Raw genomic sequence first — 20,837 nt, forward strand, 5'->3', positions numbered from 1 at the left:
TAAGGGGCGGTACGACGGGGAGGGGCAGCGGGGAGCGGTTGGAGGTGGGAGCTGGCGCTGCGGGCCGGGCGCGGGCCGGGGAGCTGCGATGCGGACGGGACAGCGGCGGTGACCCGAGCTGCCGCCCGACATGAACTCGCTGGAGCAGGCGGAAGGTAGAGTGGGCTTGCTGGGTTGCCCGGGCCCGTCCCGGGCTCCTCCCGGAAGCCGGCGGGGCTCTGGAGGGGCTGGAGTGGTGAGGACCCCGCCCCGGGGAGAGGAGGCCGAGGATGGACTGAAGGGGGTCGGAGCTTGGGGGCCGAGGGGCGGCCAGAGAGGGCCGGACGCTGGTTCCGGCGCGTCTGGCCTCCGAGGGCGCTGGGGGGCCGTTGCGTCAGCTCTCCCATCCCCCCTCTCCCCCCACCCCCCGCAGCTTGGACCCGGAGCCCCTCTTCTGTGCTGCTTTTGTTTTTATTCATTGGCAAAGATTTGCATTTTGTTTTCTGTGAATGCTAATTCACCTTATTTTATATTGATAACCATGGGAGTTGTATCTTTAATTCCTGTTGTGGTTTCCGGTACCTGCTGGAGTAAGGGAGTGCCTCTTGATCTCCTTTTAAAGTTTAAGAAACGCGACCGAGCCTTCCTTGCTCACTCAGGAGCACCTTGGACGCCCCTTTTAGAAGGCCTCCCAGTTTGAGCTTCAGTAGTGTCACGAAGATCACCTGTAACCCATTCAGAGGGAGGAAAGGGGAGTGTCTTTCCACACCCACCCGTTAGCCGTATCAGGAGTCCAGTAAGACCGGACAGAAAGCATAGCCATTAATTAAACATGAGGGCTGGAAAACGGAATCGGGTCATTGCGGTCAAATAGACCTGGAAGCCTTTGAGGTTAGGGGAATACGTTGTTCTAATAGAAAGTTCTTGGTTCCAACAGAATTAAAACTCGCCCTGATTCTGATCCTTTTATTTGCAACCCCCAAAATTCTAGCTTTTGGCGCCGGCTGAGGCTGCTGCTGATTTTCCACATACCATTTTACGAAGCTTCTAAAAGTGAACCAGCCAGTTTCCTTATATGTGAAATTGGAATTAAAGAAATCTAATGTTTTTGTCAAGTGCTTAAAGCTGTCATAGTAAACGAAGTAAACAGTGCAGTGATACATGTAAGTTGGCGTGTAACACCTGAAGCAGTTAGAGTATCTAAAATTTCATCTTAATAGATTCAAACTCGTCAGAGTGGCTAATTAGGAATTTGACATCTCTTTACCTAGATCTCAAGGCTTTTGAGAGGAGACTTACAGAATATATTCATTGTTTGCAACCTGCCACTGGACGTTGGAGAAGTAAGTTCTTGAATGTTTCTTTAAGGCAAAATAAACTGACAATTGATACTTTTATCTCTGCCTAGCAATGATTTGCTTTTGTGTAAAATTTTTGGTTAACAAATGTTTTACTAAACCATAAGATTTCCTTTTGTTTTGACAGTTTTTACTTTTTTTTTTTTTAAGTTTGTTTATTTTGAGAGAGAGTGGGGGAGGAGCAGAGAGAGAATCCAAGCAGGTGCCACACTGTCAGCGCACAGCTGGACTAGGGATCGATCTCAGAAACTGTGAGATCACGACCGACCGGAGCAGAAATCAAGAGTCAGAGGCTTAACTGGCTGAGCCACCCAGGCGCCCCTGTTGTGACAGTTTTTAAATTTATTTAAATTTGTAAACGATGCATCCTAAAGAAATTGTGAAGAAAAGGAACTGGCCATACAGTGTTTTATGTGTTTGAATTTTTATTTTTCCGTTAAAATACATGCACTTTTAAAATTAAATATTACAATATTGATAAGTAACATATATAATAATTTCAGGAGCTTGTTTAGCAGTTTTACAATTTGGTTATAAACTGTTGAAGTTTTATTGAGGAAAACCATATTTAACATATACTTTACAAAGGTTATAAAATTACCCTTAGTTTTAGCAGAGCGTGATTGTGTTGTTTGGAAGCCTATCCAAGAAAACAAATTCACGTTTTAACTATTCAAAATGTCACAAGTAACACAAAATAGGATTGAAAGAATTGTGGTTATTACCCTGTGGAAATACACAAGAAATGCAGACAAATACACAAGTAATGACCTCAGCACACAAAATGCTTTACTCACTTATGTTGGGACCAGTCTTAGGTTCTTGGATGTATATTATTAAAATTGAATTCCTGCAGGGGCACCTGGGTGGCTCAGTCGGTTGAGCGCCAGGCTTCAGCTCAGGTCATGATCTCGCATTCTGAGTTTGAGCCCCGCGTCGGGCTCTGTGCTGACAGCTCAGAGCCTGGAGCCTGCTTCCGATTCTGTGTTCCCCTCTCTTTCTCTGCCCCTCCCCCACTCATGCTCTGTCTCTGTCTCAGAAATAAATAAACATTAAAAAAATTTTTTTTTTTAAATTGAATTCCTGCAAAGAGGGAAGTATAACAGCACATGTTGAAAACATCCTGCATTTCAAAGTGTAATTCAGTTTGTGGGACCAGAGAGCACTATTGCAGTTAGGAGTGTTTTCTGTGTCAAGACTGTTTGTGATGTTTTTTAGATCTATTGGCAAAATTTTATTTGTATGCTGTGAGGATTCTGATTGGTCAGAATTTACAGGTAATGATTTTCTCAAGTTCTTTGGTTTATGGAGGAATTACCCCATAAACCTTATTTCACTGCTACTTCAAATTTTTTCCTTTTTTTTGTAAAAAAAATTTTTTTTTTTAAATGTGTGAGAGAGAGCATGAGCAGGGGAGGGGCAGAGAGAGAGGGGGGGACACAGAATCCAAAGCAGGTTCCAGGCTCTGACTGTCAGTGTGGGGCTTGAACCCACCAACTGTGAGACAATGACCTGAGCTAAAGTCGGCCACTCAACTGACTGAGCCACGAAGGTACCCCCAAAATTTTTTTAAATGTATATGATAATGTCCTATTTTACAAAATATAATATAGTGAGTGTACTTTATTTTTTTCTGTGATTCATGGTCTCTGTGCTTATGTGAAAATGACTTCAGCTTGGGTAATACACCAATCAAAAATATGTGTCTGAGGTCCCTTCTGGTGGGTTTGATTTTGCTTTTGCTTCATTTTTCAAAAGAGGCATCTGTGTAGTATATATTTCTTACTTGAAATAAGGAATTATAAGAAATTGAGTTTAGTCTGTTCTGAGCTGAGAATGTAATTTTGAAATTTTGATTCTATACTAAATACCTAAAATGAAGATTGTTTTCCTATGATTTGCCTCTTCTAAAAGTACATCACCAGGAATCCTAGATACAGTTTTACTATGTTTCTATTGTTCTTTGAATCCTGATCTTTACATTTTAACACTGTCTGCATCCTAAGTAAAGGACAGTAGCTTGATACCCAGAATATTAACTAAGTCTTAGTGCACTTTTATTATTTTCCAGGAGTACCATTTATTTTTAAAAGAAATTTTTTCAAAGATTTCCTTTTTGTATACATATATACATATATATATATATATGTGTGTACATATATATATATATATATACACATACATACACACACACACACACACACATACCGATACCCAATGGGGGGCTCGAACCAGCAACTCCAAGATCAGAGTCCCATTCTCCACTGACTAAGCCAGCCAGGTGCCCAATACCGTTTACTGTTATGTTTTATTTAGAATCTATTTAGAATTCCTAAAATAATTCTAGCTTAGTGGGGAGGAAGAAAACTTTTCTTAGTTCTACTATCAGTCATTTTTACTCTGATCTTCAAGTCTCTAAAGAAAATCTGATCTTGATTGTGTGCTCTGCATTCCTAACAGCAGACAGTTGTCTGCAAGACAAAATCCTCTAGTCAGAATTCTCCGTGCATTCATAAAGGAGTCTTTGGTTTTTTTACATTTGAAAATGAGAGGTGTTTTTTGTTTTTTAACTTGAATTTACAAAATCTGCAAAATCACAAAGCACTTTGAAAGTTACATAATATGGAATCTTATATTAAAATTTTACTATCTTGGTTCTTACTGCTTTTAATTTCATTGATCTTCGAAAGTTCTGACTAAACTAATAGGGACAGTATTATCCTCAGTTACTAAGTATCCCGGTTTTTATGTGAATTCCTCAAGGTCATACAGCAAGTTTCCTAATTCCTCAGTTGAGTGCATTCCCCATTTTAATAAAATGCTGCATCCTTTGGCTGTCATTTATTAGGAATTGGTGGTATTTGTATACATTTATTCATTTATAGATTTATGTATTTGTTGACGGCTTATGTCCTTACTAATTTCATGTTTATCTTTCTTCAGTGCTTCTCATAGTGGTATCTGTCTGTACAGCTACTGGTGCCTGGAACTGGTTAATAGATCCCGAGACACAAAAGGTAGAAGTTTTGATTTATTTTATTTATTTATTTTTATTTTTTTTATTACATTTCTTTATTTTTGAGAGAGAGAGAAAGCGCGCACAAGTGGGAGAGGGGCAGAGAGAGAAAAGGAGACACAGAATCTGAAGCAGGCTCCAGGCTCTGAGCTGTCAGCACAGAGCCCGATGCAGGGCTTGAACCCACAGACCATGAGATTATGACCTGAGCGGAAATCAGACGCCCAACTGACTGAGCCACCCAGGCGCCCCCAGAAGTTTTGATTTAAAATTTTTTGCAGATTAAATGAGGTAATGTAGTGGTGCTTTGTTCATTGTAAAGTATTATTCAAATGCTACCTATTGTTACAAGTAGTGATATTGATCCTTATATTAAAAATAGCCTGTACGTTCATTTGCTTAAGAAAAATTTTGGTTGGCTCTTGTAGATTAAGTGTCTTTCACAGGGAAAAAGGCCTAAGAAATATTACTCCATTTACACTACTTCTCCTTCATTTCTGAGCTTTTTACATATCTTTTTACGTATATTCACATATTTTTAAATATTTCAGTGTAAACATTGACTTTATTCTCCTTTGTTCATTTAGGGTCATCTGTGCCAGCTTTAAAAAATTATAAAATACCATTTTCTTCTATGACATGTCTTTGGTAGTTCCTTTCCTCATACCATAAAGTATTTGAGATGACTTTGCAGGAAACATACGATAAAATAGCAAAATATAAGTGTAAAACAAAGTCAGATTAGAATAAAAAAGACTGATTGGAGGGCCAAAAACAGGAAGGAAACCAGGTCACAGACAAGGCCATGTGGGCCGGAAAACTCACCAAAACTGAGTTACAAATTAGTCTCTGAGTTACCTAATCAATAAAGTCACAGTTCCATGGTTTTGTTTCTCTGTGAAGAGAACACATGTATAAGTTCCATAAGCTAGCAAAAATTTTGTCCACGTTTATCTTTAAAAAAAAAATTCCCTGCCTGAAATTTAATATAGGAAACACTGAGAGATCTCCCATTGGGCACTGTCCAAGAACATCCCTATACCAAATGCAATAACAGATTTCGTAATGTTATTTCTTGAAGCATCCTTTGATGAAATCTGATAGCGTGTTTCTCAAAATTCTACCTTTCTTCTAACTTGTACCTTAATTTCAAACTCATGCTTTTTTATTAGAGAAGCCACAGTCTCCCATTTTTCAGTGAAGTTTTTTTTCCCTCAGTGGAGCTTTATTTAGGTAATAATGTTGTAATTTTCTCAAATCGTAAACCCACATCCTTTTTTAAAGTGTAATTAGGTAGACTACTTCTACCAGCTTTATTTATAGTCTGTTAGGTTCTACAGAAGAAAAACCTAAAAGCCAGCTTTTGTCAGCAGTCCAAATGGCAATTCAGGCAGCCAGGGGTTTATTCAGCATGTAGTTTCTCTGACTTTATCCACTGGGGTGGAGATATGAAAGAATAGGAGGTAGGGGAGGTTGGAGATGGAATTTTACGTTAATAGAGGAGTTTTTATGGCAGATAGGAAACTCTCTTGTGTGTTCGTTTGAAAAAGTCGGATCTTAAGCCTGTGCTTGGTGCTCATCTTCAGGGAAAGAGTGAGGAGGCTGCCAAGAAGATTGAAAAGGTCTGTCTTGGGAAATGAATCTGACTTCTAATTGGGAAAAATATAAGCTGATTTCAGCTAGTTGAGATCTTAATAAAACACAGAATTAAATGTAATTTGAAATAGGCCCAAAACTCTGTAGTTAATGTAATTTTCTAAATTAGGTGAGAATATAACTATTAGCCTAAGGGTTAGCTCTTTGTATTTCAGTATTTAATAACCTCAAACCTGAAAGGAGTTTTAAAAAGCAATTGTTTCTGTAGCAAGAGTTGCAGACTCGAAAGCCAGCGTGTGTCTAGCTGGGAGAACCCGAGGAGAGAAGGAATATAGCCCACTGGACAGTACACGAATGCCTGATCTAAAGGGGGAAATTGGGATTTAGATGCAGTTGATTGTTGCCATGGAGGAAAGAAAGCTGATACTGACTGTTCTAGTTAAAATTAACACCTAAGACACCATATGTGCTTATATTGTGTAGGCCATGTGAAATAGAGCTGGCCTGTGGAAATTCCTGTCCTTAAAGGTTTCACGAAGACGTTCCTCTGGACTATTAACCTTTATTCAGAATTTTATTCTTCTGGGAGCTTTTTCCGTTTCTGATATTTCAGCCTCTCATTTCTTCATCTGACATCTATTTAACCCATACCATGCTGGCCCAGCTAGCTTTTTTTAAGTTTAGTTCTCTTTCTTGAAATACGTACGCATCTCTCAGTAGGAGAGTGAGGTACACAGGCCTTTGGCTTAATTCTCTTGCTCCCATTTAGTAACTAGTCCACTTGATTTCTTTTTCCAGACTTTAAACACATCTTTCCTTCTTCAAGTTCTATTCCCCAGTCATCTGGCTGCAGTGCCCACTCTTGTTCCAGTGCTGGATCCCGGACTCTTGTCTCCACGTATTCATGTTGTCCTGTTGCCTGCTGTCATCTGATTATACCCAGATCCGAAATTAGCCCTTTGTTTCTCTTAGACTCTGATTTGTTTCTTTGTTTGTTTGTTTGTTTGTTTGTTTGTTTGAAGTAGGCTCCATACCCCATGTGGGGCTTGAACTCATGGCCCTTGAGATCAAGAGTCAGATGCTCTACCAACTGAGCCAGCCAGGTGTCCCCGTTCTTGTGCTTTTTTAAATTGCTTCTTGCTAGGAAGGGTTCAGTAAATATTTTTGGTAGGATGGTTTTTGATTATAGGAATGCATTTGTAAAGGTTCAAGTCCTGAGAATGAACGGGGGGATTATTGCTATCTTGTAGGTGAAAGATATGAAACAAATTATTTTTATGGCCAGCAAAACAACTAAGATTATTTTGAATTCTTCAAATCCTCGTATTTTGAAATGATTAAAATGTTAACATGTATTTAAGCACAAGTGGGGAGGTAGGTGTTGGTATTGTTCTGAGATCTTGAACATTTTTATATTTAAAACTCTTCTTTTTCAGGTGTCCTTCTTCACGTCATTATGGAATCACCCATTCTTCACCATTAGCTGTATCACTCTGATAGGCTTGTTTTTTGCTGGAATACACAAGCGGGTCGTTGCGCCGTCAATGTATCCTTTGCAGAATTGAGTTTTAGTCTCAGCTTAAAGCACCTTCTTGATCATCTAGGGGTTGTTAAAAGCTTATTCCTCATATGATCAATTTTCCTTTGACCACAGTTTTTCAGTATAGCTGCTCGATGTCGAACTGTACTAGCAGAATACAACATGTCTTGTGACGATGTGAGTATTGTTTATGTTAAAAAATTACAGATCTGCGTGAGAGGACTGAACGGTTTTGGCTTAAGTAAAACAGACATTAATATAGATTGTCAGTTGGCAAGGGTTAATGGTGGGAATATTCTTTATAGCACTGATCCTAAGATACACATTTACGTCTCTGAAATTGAGATGCGTCTAATAATTTGTGGTGTTGTACAGTTTAGTCTTTTCTTGTAAGTAAGCTCTGTGCCAGTGTGGGGTTTGAACTCACAACCCTGAAATCAAGAGTCATAGGCTCTACTGACTGAGCCCGCCAGGCACCCCCAGTTTAATCTTTATTAATGACATCGCTTTTTAGCCTTTTGGCTAAGATCAAGTGTAATCTTTCTTAATGACATAAAATCACCATGTAGTGTCTTATAATTGAAGTCATCATAGGTCTAATATAGAGTGGTCACTATGGGCCAAAACTAGTTTGGTGGGTGTAGGTTTTGTAAACTAATGGTATTCTGTATGTAGGATTTTAAATTAGATCTCAGATCAACAGACTACAGACATACAAGCCAACTGTGTTTCTAAAAGTTGATCAGGTTTTGACGTATTAAGATAAGCGTATCTCAGGTGTCCGAATGGCTCATTCAGTAGAGCACTCGACTCTTCATCTCATATGGTGAGTTCAAACCCCACGTTGGGGGTGGAGCCTAGTTAAAATTAAAAGATAAGAAATCTCATGGTTTTGATTTGCTTATTTATTTATTAAGGTGTTTTTTTCCTTCAAATCAAAAAATTATTGGGGTGCTTTGGGTGGCTCAGTCAGTTAAACGTCTGACTTCGGCTCAGGTTATGATCTCAAAGCTCATGAATTTGAGCCCCACGTTGGGCTCTGTGCCTCTAGCTCAAAGCCTGGAGCCTGCTTCGAATTCTTGGTCTCCCTCTGTTCTGCCCCTCCCCTGTTCACACTCTGTTTCTCTCTCCTTCAAAAATAAATAAACATTAAAAAAAATGTTTTTTAATGTATTAAGTAATACCTTGTATAAAAAATTAGAATAAAGAGGAAAAAAAGATACTAGGAGCAGGAAGCCCACTGCTATGAGTGAAGAGAATAAAGACTAAACACTTTGATTTTTTTTTTTTAATTTTTTTTTTCAACGTTTATTTATTTTTGGGACAGAGAGAGACAGAGCATGAACGGGGAGGGGCAGAGAGAGAGGGAGACACAGAATCGGAAACAGGCTCCAGGCTCTGAGCCATCAGCCCAGAGCCTGACGCGGGGCTCAAACTCACGGACCGCGAGATCGTAACCTGGCTGAAGTCGGACGCTTAACCGACTGCGCCACCCAGGCGCCCCTACACTTTGATTTTTTTTAATGTTTATTTTATTTTTTTAATTTTTTAACGTTTATTTACCTTTGAGAGAGACAGAGTGTAAGTGGGGGAGGGACAGAGAGAGAGGGAGACTCAAACTGAAGTAGGCTTGAGGCTCTGAGCTATCAGCACAGAGCCCGAGGTGGGGCTTGAAGTCATATCATGACCTGAGTGGAAGTTGGACACAACTGAGCCACCCAGGTGCCTCTTTGTTGATTTTTGAGAGAGAGAGAAAGTGTGCACGCATGCACGTGCACAGGCCGGGGAGGGGCAGAAAGAAGGAGACAGAATCCAAAGCCTCCTGGAGGCTCTGAGCTGTCAGCACAGAATCACGTCATGACCTGAGCAGAAGTTGGACACTTAACCAACTGAGCCACCCAGGGGTCCCAACACTGATTTTTTAAAAATTAGGACAGAAGGGGGCGCCTGGGTAGCTCAGTCGGTTGAGTGTCCGACTTCGGCTCAGGTCATGATCTCACAGTTTGTGGGTTCGAGCCCCATGTCGGGCTCTGTGCTCATGTCCAGCTCAGAGCCTGGAGTCTGCTTCGATTCTGTGTCTCCCTCCCTCTCTGCCCCTGGCTTGCGCATGCACGCTCTCTCTCTCTCTTTCTCTCTCAGTCTCAAAAAAAAATAAACATAAAAAAATTTTTTTTTAAAATTAGGAGAGAATAAGGATAGTATTTTAAGTCAAAAGGGAAGAATTGGTCTAGTAGTGTTTAGATAATTGACTTCATTTGGAAAAAAATGAATTTAGATCTCTGCATCAATTAAACTAAATTCCAGGTAAAGTTTTTCATTTATATATATATTTATTTATTTTGAGAGAGAATGAGAGAGTGGAGGAGGGGCAGAGGGAGAGGGAGAGAATCCCAAGCAGGCTCCACACTGTCAGTGAGGACTCCAACGCAGGGCTCAAACTTCACAACTTGTGGGATCATGACCTAAGTCGAAGTCCGATGCTTAACTGAATGAGCCACCCAGGCGCCCCTGGTTGTAAATGTATTTAAGAAGACATTCACATCCCACAATTAAAGCATTAGAAGAAAATACAGGTGAATATGTTTATAATCTTGGTGCAGAAAAGCTCCTTTTTCTTTTTTAAGACACAGAAACGCCATCATGGAAGAGGTTGGATACCTTTAGTTGCATCAACATTTGGAAATTTTGTACAGCAAAAGGCAAGAAATTAAGTAGTGATTAGGTATTTGTGGGGCACCTGGCTGCCTCAGTGGCAAAAGCATGTGACTCCTGATCTCAGGGTCATGAGTTCGAGCCCCACATTGGGTGTAGAGATTATTGCAAAAACTAAATAACTTAAAGGGTGGGGGGGCACCTGAGTGACTCATTCTGTTAAGTATGTGACTCTTGATTTTGACTCAAGTCATGATCTCATAGTTTGTGGGATTGAGCTCCACATCAGGCTCTATGCTGACAGCGTGGACTCTGTTTAGAAGTTTCTGTCTCTCTGTTTCTCTCTCTCTCTCTCTCTGCCCCTCCCCTCTGTGCACTCAGGCTCGCTCTCGCTCTCTCTTTCAAGATCAAAAAATACATACATTTGAAAGGTATCTAGTAGAGGATAGAATCCAGAATATTTAAAGACGTATTAAAAATCAATAAAAAAAGACAAATAGTACGTTTGATACGTGGAAAAAGGTAAGTCAAATCACAGAAGCGGTACTACAAATAGCCTCATTTGTAACTGGGGAAATGCAAGGTAAAACTGAGTTTCCATTTGTTTGTCTTGCCTACCTGTCACATGGGCAGAAGTTAAGCCCCCAGAACTGTGCTGACTGAAGTAGATGCATCCACACACTGCCTGTGGCAAACATACACTGGTATGGCCGTGTTGGAAGGCAGTTTCATCATCCCGTAAGATGTAAAATTGGCATGCCTCACGACCCAACCATTCTCCTTTTCTCTATCTCCCCCCAGTGGGGACCATCACATGTACACAAGGAGGCAGGTACACGGTCGTTCATCGCAGCGTCCTTTGCAGTATGGAAAAAATGGAAACAGGTTTTATGTTTCTCAACAGGGGGGTGGGAAAATAGGAAAGCACAAGTAAATCTGTAAATGTGGACATGGAAGGACCTCCAAGATAAGTTAGGTGCAAGAAGAAAATTACCAAACAATATACTCAGTTTGGTATTTTTTTTTCAGTTGTTTTTTTCCCTAGTACCATTTATTTTTTAATTCTGGTAGAGTTAACATACAGTGTTCTGTTAGTTTCAGGTGTACAATATAGTGATTTCAGCAATTCCATACATCGCCTGGTGCTCAGCCCCACAAGTGCACTCCTTAATCCCCATCACCTGTTTAACCAATCCCCCCTCCTCCTCCCCTCTGGTAACCACCAGTTTGTCCTCCATAATTAAGAGTCAGTTTCTTGGTTTGTCTCCTTTTTCTTTTTTCATTTTTGTTTACTGGGATATCCTCTCTCCCTCCCTCCCTCTCCCTCTCCCTCCCTCCCCCTCTCCCTCCCTCCCCCCCCTCCTCTCCCCCATGCTCACTTACTCTCTCTCAATAAATAAATGAACAATTAAAAAAAAAAAACCCTCCAGGTTTTATTTATATATATGATTGTAAACCCATAGAACACAGTCTGGGAGAATTCATGCTAAAACTGATTTCTTCTGTAAGAGGGCTAGAATTTGAGATAGATGGAAGGAAGGATTTTGTTTAGCAGCATTTGCATTTTTTATTTTCTCTTTTCAAGTAATCTCTACACCCATCATGGGGCTTGAACTCAAAACTCTGAGATCAAAAGTTGTATGCTCCACCAACTGAGCCAGCCAGGCACCCCTGTATTTGAATTTTTTAATAACGAGATTACATTAGGGGTGCCTGGGTGGCTCAGTCAGTTAAGCCTCCAGCTCTTGATTTTGGCTCAGGTTATGATCTCACAGTGTGTGGGTTTGAGCCCCATGTCAGGCTTTGCACTGATAGCATGGAACCTGCTTGGGATTCTCCCCACTCCCCCTTTACCCCTCCCCTGTGCATGCATGCATGCTTCTCTTTCTCTCTCTCTCTCTCTCTCTCTCTCTCTCTCTCAAAATTTTTAAGAAACATAAAAAATGAGATGATATTAACGTCTTACGTAATTTAAAATAGATTAAAACAGTGGATAAAACAAATGGTCTATTCATGCAGTGGAATACTGTATATTTTATGTTGTAATCAACAATATAAAATGATACAAACTACTGAAACAGTAACATGGATGAATCTCACACCCATTGAGTGGAAGAAGTAGATGCAAAAGGACACACACTAGTATTCCATTTGTGTAAAGATCAGAGACAGGCAGAATTTATGGTAAGTGGTTATGTCTGTGTAAGGAGTGGAGCTGCCATTGACTAGGAAGGGGCATGGAGGAACTTTCTGGGTGGTGGTGATGTTCTGTAGCTAGATCTGAGTGGTGGCTATGTGGCCGTATATATTTGTTAAAACTCATAAAACTGTACACAAGGTTTGAACACTTAACTGCATATAAATTGTACCTCAACAAAACAGTGAAAAAGTTAGTGTCCAAGTTCTACCAGTGTGTCAAGGAATTGTCAAAAATCAAATGGCTGAAAATGAAGTGAAAGGGAGAATCTTAAGGTGACCAGAATCTGGACAGCACTTTTTTTTTTTTTTTTTTAAGTTTATTTTTGAGAGAGTGTGAGTGGGTGAGGGGCAGAGAGAGGAGACAGAGAATCTGAAGCAGGCTCCAGGCTCCCAGTTCTCAGCACAGAGCCCAATGTGGGGCTCGAACCCAGAATCCTGAGATCATAACCTGAGCCGAAGTCGGATGCTCAACCGACTGAGCCACACAGGCGCCCCTGGACAGCACTTTTGACCTGAGGATACTGGAGTCTCAGCAACCAAAGGTTTCTTATGTTGCACATTCTCACTTCTCATAAAAAATATTAAGGAATTTTCAGACCTGCTTCTTTGACCCAATATTAGGCTCCAAGAGCCACCATGTATTGCATGTGAATCGCATGCAGGGTTCTGGGCTTTTTACCCACACTGTCATAGTTAGGGTCTTCTGTTTTGTTTAATCATGTATTGTCCCATTTTATGGACGCATCATGATATAATGCCCTGTTCGTCATACAGTTGTTTCCACAGTTTCTATATTACTTACGTATTGTATTCTCTGCCAGAACTTGAGCTCCAAGAGGACCAGGGAGTCTGTCTTGTTCATTCCTGGATCCCTAGCATTTCATGCAAGGCCTGGCCCATAGTAGGCACTCAGTAGATATTGAATGAAAGAGTTAGTACCATTTTTGTGTACAGCTTTACACTCAAGTCCAGTTTCGTTCAGAAAACTTCCCAGAAGTAGAACTATTTGGATTATGTGGCATGTACCCTTTTTTTGGATAAATAAGACAGTTGGTCCAGGGCACCTGCCTCGCTCAGTCCATAGAGCATGTGACTCTTGATCTTGGGGTCATTAGTTCAAGCCCCACGTTGGGTATAGAGCTTATATTAAAAAAAAAAAAAAAGACCGTTGGCCTCACAGAAGACTTACATCCACTTAACACTGAACATGTGACTGTCCAGTACTCCAACCATTGGTTTACATTTTCACTTGGAATTAAAAATGTAATGTTGGAAAAGGAAAAATGTTTTTGCTCAAATACATTTATGTTTTATAAACGTCCATTTGGCAAGGAGCATGAATTGGTTTATACATGTTGGGATTTTATCCATTGGATTGATTGGTCGGTTTTTAGGTAGCCAGTGGACAGGGAATTCATCAAACAGATTGTGTTTTAAAGTGATGAAGATTTCAGAAAGAATGCTCCACACAAGGAAAACTTTGAAAACGTAACTATTAATTGATTAATCTTTACTTAATATAAAGGGGTGTTCTGGTACCCTTCAAATGCACCTTAAGGTTTATGGAGAAGTGATATTTTCAATAGAACTGTGTATTGAAACATTTTTTTTCATCTTTACAGACAGGAAAACTCATTTTGAAACCTAGGCCTCATGTTCAATGACAATGTACGCTCGTTGTTACGGGACCTCCAACAGCCTTTCTTCAAATAAGTGATTGAGCAAAAAGCCATAAAGGATTCCTTTTACAGTTGGATATGTGAAGGTCATAGCAGCAACTGACAAGAAGTGTGCAATATTTACCCAGGTGATCTTGATGATGATGGCTCGCATTCTCTGGCTCGGTACCTTTGATTATCTGTGTTTCAGTATTAGTGTCACTTTAGTACTTCAGACCCTGCAGAGACTTTTGCAGATGAAGTATGTCTGTATGTTACTAAGTTAAACTTAGAAACAGAACCTCATCCAGTTTTTATAATGTATTTTTGCAAACTACTGTAAATAGCAAATCAATGCCAATGTTACAGAGGAAGATGTTACTCGGACTCTGTTCTCCTGCACCAGTATTCAGGAACATCTGTTTGCCATCCCCACAGCTCTTTAAACCCAGCTATCCTGCATAGCTGTGCCTTTCATTCTTACACTCCTCTGTTCTAATCATAATGCAAGAAAAACATCGGATTGAGCCTAAACTGAGGAAGACTCCTCTCCATTGTGTACGTTGTAAGAAATTATAGACGTTTTGAGAAACAGTTTTCATTAAGCCAGATAGTGAATTTCAGCCACTATTGTGTTAGTAAGTTTCCTGTTCGTTGTTTTCGTTTAACACTGAATATACTTTATGTTTTTTAATTAATTTTAAGAACACTCCACCAAGGCTTCTGAAAATACAAGTTTAGTTATAAATTATGTAATGTCTGGGAATTCGATAGTCATTGTTTTAGATAATTGGATTTTATGCTGTGGTGGACGTGGCTGTGACACTGGTGTTGCACAGGTGTAATTGATCAGCCCCTCCATCACAAAGGTCACGTGGGAGCGGCACCACAAACCCGAGTCCACGGTTCTCACTGTTCAGAGAGTGTTAATGACATACTGTGTATGCATATTAGCCACATGTACTATAATAGCCCTGAAACTGAAACTATTAGGATTGCTGTAAATATTTTAAAGAACTGGAGGTGCCTTTTACCTGTTTACTAGAAGATTTTGAAAAGGTTTAAATTATTTCACAAGCTGTCTTTTAAATTCCATTTACCATAAAGCTGAACATTCAGTTAACAGGACACAAACTTTTTAGCAAGGCTACCACTTAAATGTGTTGATCTTGGCTTTCATGTGTATAAAATTTTAATTCTTTAAGCTGCAGCAATAAAACCCTCTGCTCCTACGAAGTCATAAGAGGGTATTCTATATATTCGGCATTGTTTTATTTTCTGTAAATTTTGTAGGTAAATATGTGCATAAAAATAAATACTTTATATATAATTAGTGGTTGGGCTTTTTTCTTGATTCATTGAAAATCTGTGATGCTTAAAAAATTTAAGGTACCATATGTATCAGATACAGGCGAGTTTGAAATAGATACCATTCTTTTAATTTTTTTTTTTTAACGTTTACTTATTTTTGAGACAGAGAGAGACAGAGCATGAATGGGGGAGGGGCCGAGAGAGAGGGAGACACAGAATTGGAAGCAGGTTCCAGGCTCTGAGCCATCAGCCCAGAGCCTGGCGCGGGGCTCGAACCCACGGACCGCGAGATCGTGACCTGAGCTGAAGTCGGACACTTAACCGACTGAGCCACCCAGGTGCCCCTAGATACTACCATTCTTTAACTCTGTCTAGTAGAGCACATTTCAAGTAGCAATTGTAGCTACCCAGTTTATTAAGCTACGACTACTTCATACTGACTACATACTGACTACTTCAGTATGTATTAACTTGTCACTATGTAATGACATTTGGCTCTTAATCAGGAGATGCAGGTTTTCTTGATTGTGCTTTACAAATTTGGATTGCCATCTTCCTCCAAGCACATAAAGCTGAAGAAGGATTTTATAGGTCCTTAATCCTTTTTAGGGTAATCAACTACTTTGAGTATTTAATGAAAGCCTTGAATCTTCTCCCTTAGAAAAATAGTGTGTACATAAACTTGGCATGCTTTCAAGGATTTCCTGATGCTAGACTGCTTGGAATATATTGGCTCCAAGAAAGAAACATTTGTTATAGTTCCAAAGATTTTTTATACCTTTACTTATAGTAGAACAATTGGTTTTTCCAAAAAAGTTTGGTCTGATTGAAATGGTCAAAGGATCCCTGTCAGGTTAGCCTCTCTTTACCACCACTCAGACGCTCTCATACCCCCTTCCACACTATTAGGAAATTACTGACTGAGTCCAGTCCAACGTCACAGGGAAAGCAGTCTTGGATTTTTTTTTTTTTTTTTTTCATGTTTGTTTATTTTGAGAGAGGGAGAGAGAGAATCCCAAGCAGGCTCCGTGCTGTCAGGGCAGGTCCTGACACGGCGCTCAGTCTCACGAACCGTGAGATCGTGACCTGAGCCAAGATCAAGAGTTCAGAAGCTTAATCGACTGAGCCACCCAGGCAGTCTTGGATTTTAAAAGTGACTTTACTCTGGCTCTCCACGGCTTACTAACGACAGATCCAGCGCCAGAATCCAAGTCTTGACTGAAAAGATGTGTGTGTGTGTTGAACTTAACTCATGAGCCGTTATAATGTTACAGTTAAGAATTTAGATTCTTGGGGCGCCTGAGTGGCTCAGTCAGCTGAGCGTCTGATTTCGGCTCAGGTCGTGATCTCATGGTTTGTGGGTTTGAACTCTGCATCGGGCTCTGTGCTAACAGCTCAGAGCCTGGAGCCTGCTTCAGATTCTGTGTCTCCCTTTCTCTGCCTTTCCTCCGCTCATGGCTTGTGCATGCTCTCTCTCTCTCAAAAATGAATAAACATTGAAAAAAATTTTAAAAATAAAAAAAAGAATGTAGATTCTTACTCCAGACTGTCTGGATTTGGATCTCAGATCTGCTACTTGCTTGTTTTGTAACTTTAGGCAAATTGTGCACACTTAGTTTCCTCATTTATAAAATAGGTATAATGCCAGTTGGCCAGGTTTATATCCACTGTGCTACAGAGTCATTGCTCTGTAAATCTAGTTGTTAAACCAAATCGCGAAAGTTGGAAAACAACTCCTTCCAACGTCAACGTCTCAGTTAGGATAACCATGAGGAAATTCTTATCTTTTAAGAACCAAGCAAACTCCTGAATAGTGGAGTGAATGTGGCTTTTTTTTTTTTTATGTTTATTATTTTTTATTTTTTTTATTTTTTTTTTTAACATTTATTTATTTTTGAGACAGAGACAGAGCATGAGTGGGGGAGGGTCAGAGAGAGAGGGAGACACAGAATCCGAAACAGGCTCCAGGCTCTGAGCGGTCAGCACAGAGCCCGACACAGGGCTCGAACTCACAGACCGTGAGATCATGACCTGAGCGTCATGAAGTCGGACGCTTAACCGACTGAGCCACCCAGGCGCCCCTTAATGTTTATTTTTGAGAGAGAGACAGGAGTATGAGCAGGGGAGGGGCAGAGAGAGGGAGACACAGAATCCAAGGCAGGCTCCAGGTTCTGAGCTGTCAGCACAGCACAACAGGTCTGATGTGAGGCTTGAACTCACAAAACTGCAAGATCATGACCTGAGCCGAAGTCAGACGCTTAACTGACTGAGCCACCCAGGTGCCCCAGAACATAGGACTCTTGATCTTGGGGTCATGAGTTTGAGCCCTGTGTTGGGTGTAGAAATTACTTAAATAAAACTTCAAACAAAAAAATAAAATGATTCTAGGTGTTTTCCATTTAAATAGCCTCACTGACAACATCAAGGCTTGTGACACCCTGATAACTGCTGTTTTTTGAAGAGCTCTTTTCTCCTTTAGAACTGGACTCTAGATTGACTTTTTTTTTTTTTTTTTTTTTTTAGTTTTTTGTTTTTATTTAATCTCTACACCCACATGGGGCTCAAACTCATGACCCTGAGACCAACAGTTGGAAGCTCCACTAAGCCAGCCAGGTGCCCCTTGATTGACCTTGTATAGAGACTCCGCTAAGAATCGTTCTAGCTAACAGATGCTCTGCCCTTAGCAGCATCTACAGTTCCCCTATCTTTTCCTCTTGCTGAAACCACAGAAGCTTGAGTTTCATCCTTTCTGCAGACTCCACTTTCAATGCTTTTGCATTGGGTAAGTATAAGCTCTTATCTTTTTTAGTATAATCTTTATCCTCAAAAAATAGGAAGAGCATCTTGTCTGCATCATGAAACGTTTAATAACACGTTTCTCATCTGTGATTAATTATCTGCTATGCAAGTCTGATTGTGTGCAAGACGAAAATGAAAGTAAAAGATTGTCTTCTCAGAAAGTTCCTGGGGTACTCTTCCATTGCTTTGTGGGCTGCCCTTCTCATGGCAGGTGCTTTGCTAGGTATGAAGAATGTGAGGAAGGGGGCATCTGAGTGGCGCAGTCGGTTGAGCATCCAACTTCGGCTCAGGTCATGATCTCGCAGTCCATGAGTTCGAGCCCCACGTCGGGCTCTGTGCTGACAGCTAGGAGCCTGGAGCCTGCTTCAGATTCTGTGTGTTCCTCTCTCTCTGCTCCTCCCCCACTCGTACTCTGTCTCTCTCTGTATCAAAAATAAATAAAAACATTAAAAAAATTTTTTTTAAAAAAAGAAAAATGTGAGGAAGAATTTTTGTCCTCTCAGAACCAGTGGGGAATACAAACCAGTGATGAAGCAGTTGCCATGTTGTTTAAGTACTACGAAAGGTCCCCCCAGGGGAGGGGGTTCAGCCCACACAGGGCTTTCTAAAGTTTTCTCCAAACTGATCTGAAGGGTCAGTTGCAGGGCAGGGTGGGGCCCCGGGGTGGGGGTGGGGGTTGTTGTGGAGCACAGGCAGTTCCCGGATGTGACTGGAAGCATGGAGTTGGAGAGGAGTTGTGGCAAGAGATGAAACCACGGAGGTAAGTAGGAACCAGGGGTCACGAGTTCTGTGAGGGCAGTGGGGAGCCGCTGAGTGTTGTAAGTAGGAAGTGACAAGTGGATTTGTATCTGATGATGGTGACTGACTACTGTGGACTGAAGGGGCATGGCCTGGGCCAGCAGCTGGGAACTGTTGTGACAGTCCGGGTAACAGATTTGGGCTCCTGAATTAGAGTGCAGCTAGGGGATCCAGAGGAGTGAGAGCTAGTGGGAGGCTGAGGGGTAGCAGTGGAGCATGAAATCTGCCGCCCTTTCCCATCCTGTGTAACCTGTTACAGAAATAAAGGTTCTGTGATCACCAGTGTTTGGGAACTCTTATGTCCCCCTCTGGAGATTCCGCATGCTCCAAAGTGTATTAAGAGCTCCAAGAAGCCCGGCAGTGGGGGCGCCTGGGTGGCTCAGTTAAGCTTCCAACTACTCTTGATTTTGGCCCAGGTCATGATCTCATGGTTGGTGAGTTTAAGCCCCGTGTTGGGCTCCATGCTGAACGTAGAGCCTGCCTGGGATTTCTCTCCCTCCCTCTCTCTCTTTCTCTGTCTCTCTCCCTCTCCCTCTCCCTCTCCCTCTCCCTCTCCCTCTCCCTCTCCCTCTCCCTCTCCCTCTCCCTCTCCCTCTCCCTCTCTCCCCAAAATAAATAAACTTAAAAAAAAAAAGCCCAAAAACCTAAAAGCTCCAGGAAGTCCGGCAGTAGAGAAACCTGTTTCCCTGCCATTTTGTGAGCTATTAGTGTTCGCTGTGGATATTGGGGTATTTGTCATGGTTTCTGTCTACCAAGCTCCTATTGAGGACCCTTGCTGGGTTTGGGGAATCCCAGCCAAGTCAGTCCAGCTTCTCCCAGACAGCCCAGAAAACTACCCTGACTCTGCGCATTTGGGACGCGGGCACTGAGGAGGCTGTCCGCTGCATTTCTGCTGCAGGTGCTCGGCAGTGCTCCTGGGGGGCACCGGTTCCATCAGGCCCGTTTCATGGCAGGAATGTGTGCACTTTTCCCAAAAGTTTAGTCTTAGACTGGTCTCTCTAGACCTCCCCCAAATTCTCTGAGGTACCCAATGTCCTTTAAAGAAAGGTTTTTTTGTTTCACTACAAATGGAAGTCAGCTTCCATTACTCGCAACTAAGACCCTGACTTGCACAGAAGCAGTGTTCCAAGAAGCACACTTTGAGGAGAGTTGATCTGTGTGAGGGACGACAAGGGTGCTGCTTCAAACTAAGCATGACATCATCTGCCAGGTGGGCCCTGTGTGGTGGAAGAGACCCTTCTGGCAGACTGACCAGTTTATAGTCCTGGTTCCTCCATTAGCTGTTTGGGCAGGTGACTCATTCTCTCCGAACCTTACTGTCCTCATTTGGGCCTGTTCATAGCTATCTTGCAGAACTGAAGGACTAAATGAAATTATTCTGGGTATTTTTGTTACAAACTACTTGTCAAGCCCCTATCTGAGTCTTTGTCAAATGTGTATCTTCAGTACTCAAGAGCACCTGGCAAGATGCTCAGGGACTATCCAAAGAATGAATGAATCTTGACTTTGGTGCTGAAATTGGGTTTGGACATAATTACACTAAATTATAACTTCTCTTACATAATTTGCTTATCTAGTTTTGGGAGAGGTTCTTAAGATAGAAGACTAAATGCTAAATTTGCCTCTTTTTTTGCTTTTTAATTTTATTTTTTTTAAACATCACTTTAATTTTTTTAATGTTTATTTATTTTTGAGAAGGTGGAGAGGTGCAGAGAGAGAGACAGGATTTCTAAAGCCGGCTCCGTGCAGACAGCAGCAAGTCCAATTCAGGGCTCAAACTCACAGGAAGATCATGACCTGAGCCAAAGTCAGATGCTCAACCGACTGAGTCACCCAGGCGCCCCTGCCTTTTTATTTTATTTATTGTTTAAAGTAATCTCTACATTCAACATAGGGCTCAGACTCACAACCCAGAATCAAGAGTCACATGC

The 20,837-nt window shown here is 41.2% G+C and overlaps 1 protein-coding gene across 1 annotated transcript; it reads left to right on the forward strand.

Annotated features, from left to right (window-relative positions):
• Positions 1–9: 9 nt before the first annotated feature.
• Positions 10–15,328, forward strand: CNEP1R1 (CTD nuclear envelope phosphatase 1 regulatory subunit 1). The gene is made up of 6 exons (XM_006941496.4): positions 10–155; positions 1,251–1,322; positions 4,281–4,354; positions 7,386–7,495; positions 7,612–7,666; positions 13,963–15,328. The coding sequence occupies exons 1-6, from the start codon at positions 131–133 to the stop codon at positions 14,002–14,004; spliced, it is 378 nt and encodes a 125-aa protein (XP_006941558.1). The 5' UTR covers positions 10–130; the 3' UTR covers positions 14,005–15,328.
• The last annotated feature ends 5,509 nt before the right edge of the window (positions 15,329–20,837 follow it).

The sequence above is a fragment of the Felis catus genome, chromosome E2 (assembly GCF_018350175.1).
Source record: "Felis catus isolate Fca126 chromosome E2, F.catus_Fca126_mat1.0, whole genome shotgun sequence".
In the NCBI taxonomy this organism is placed as follows: Eukaryota; Metazoa; Chordata; class Mammalia; order Carnivora; family Felidae; genus Felis; species Felis catus.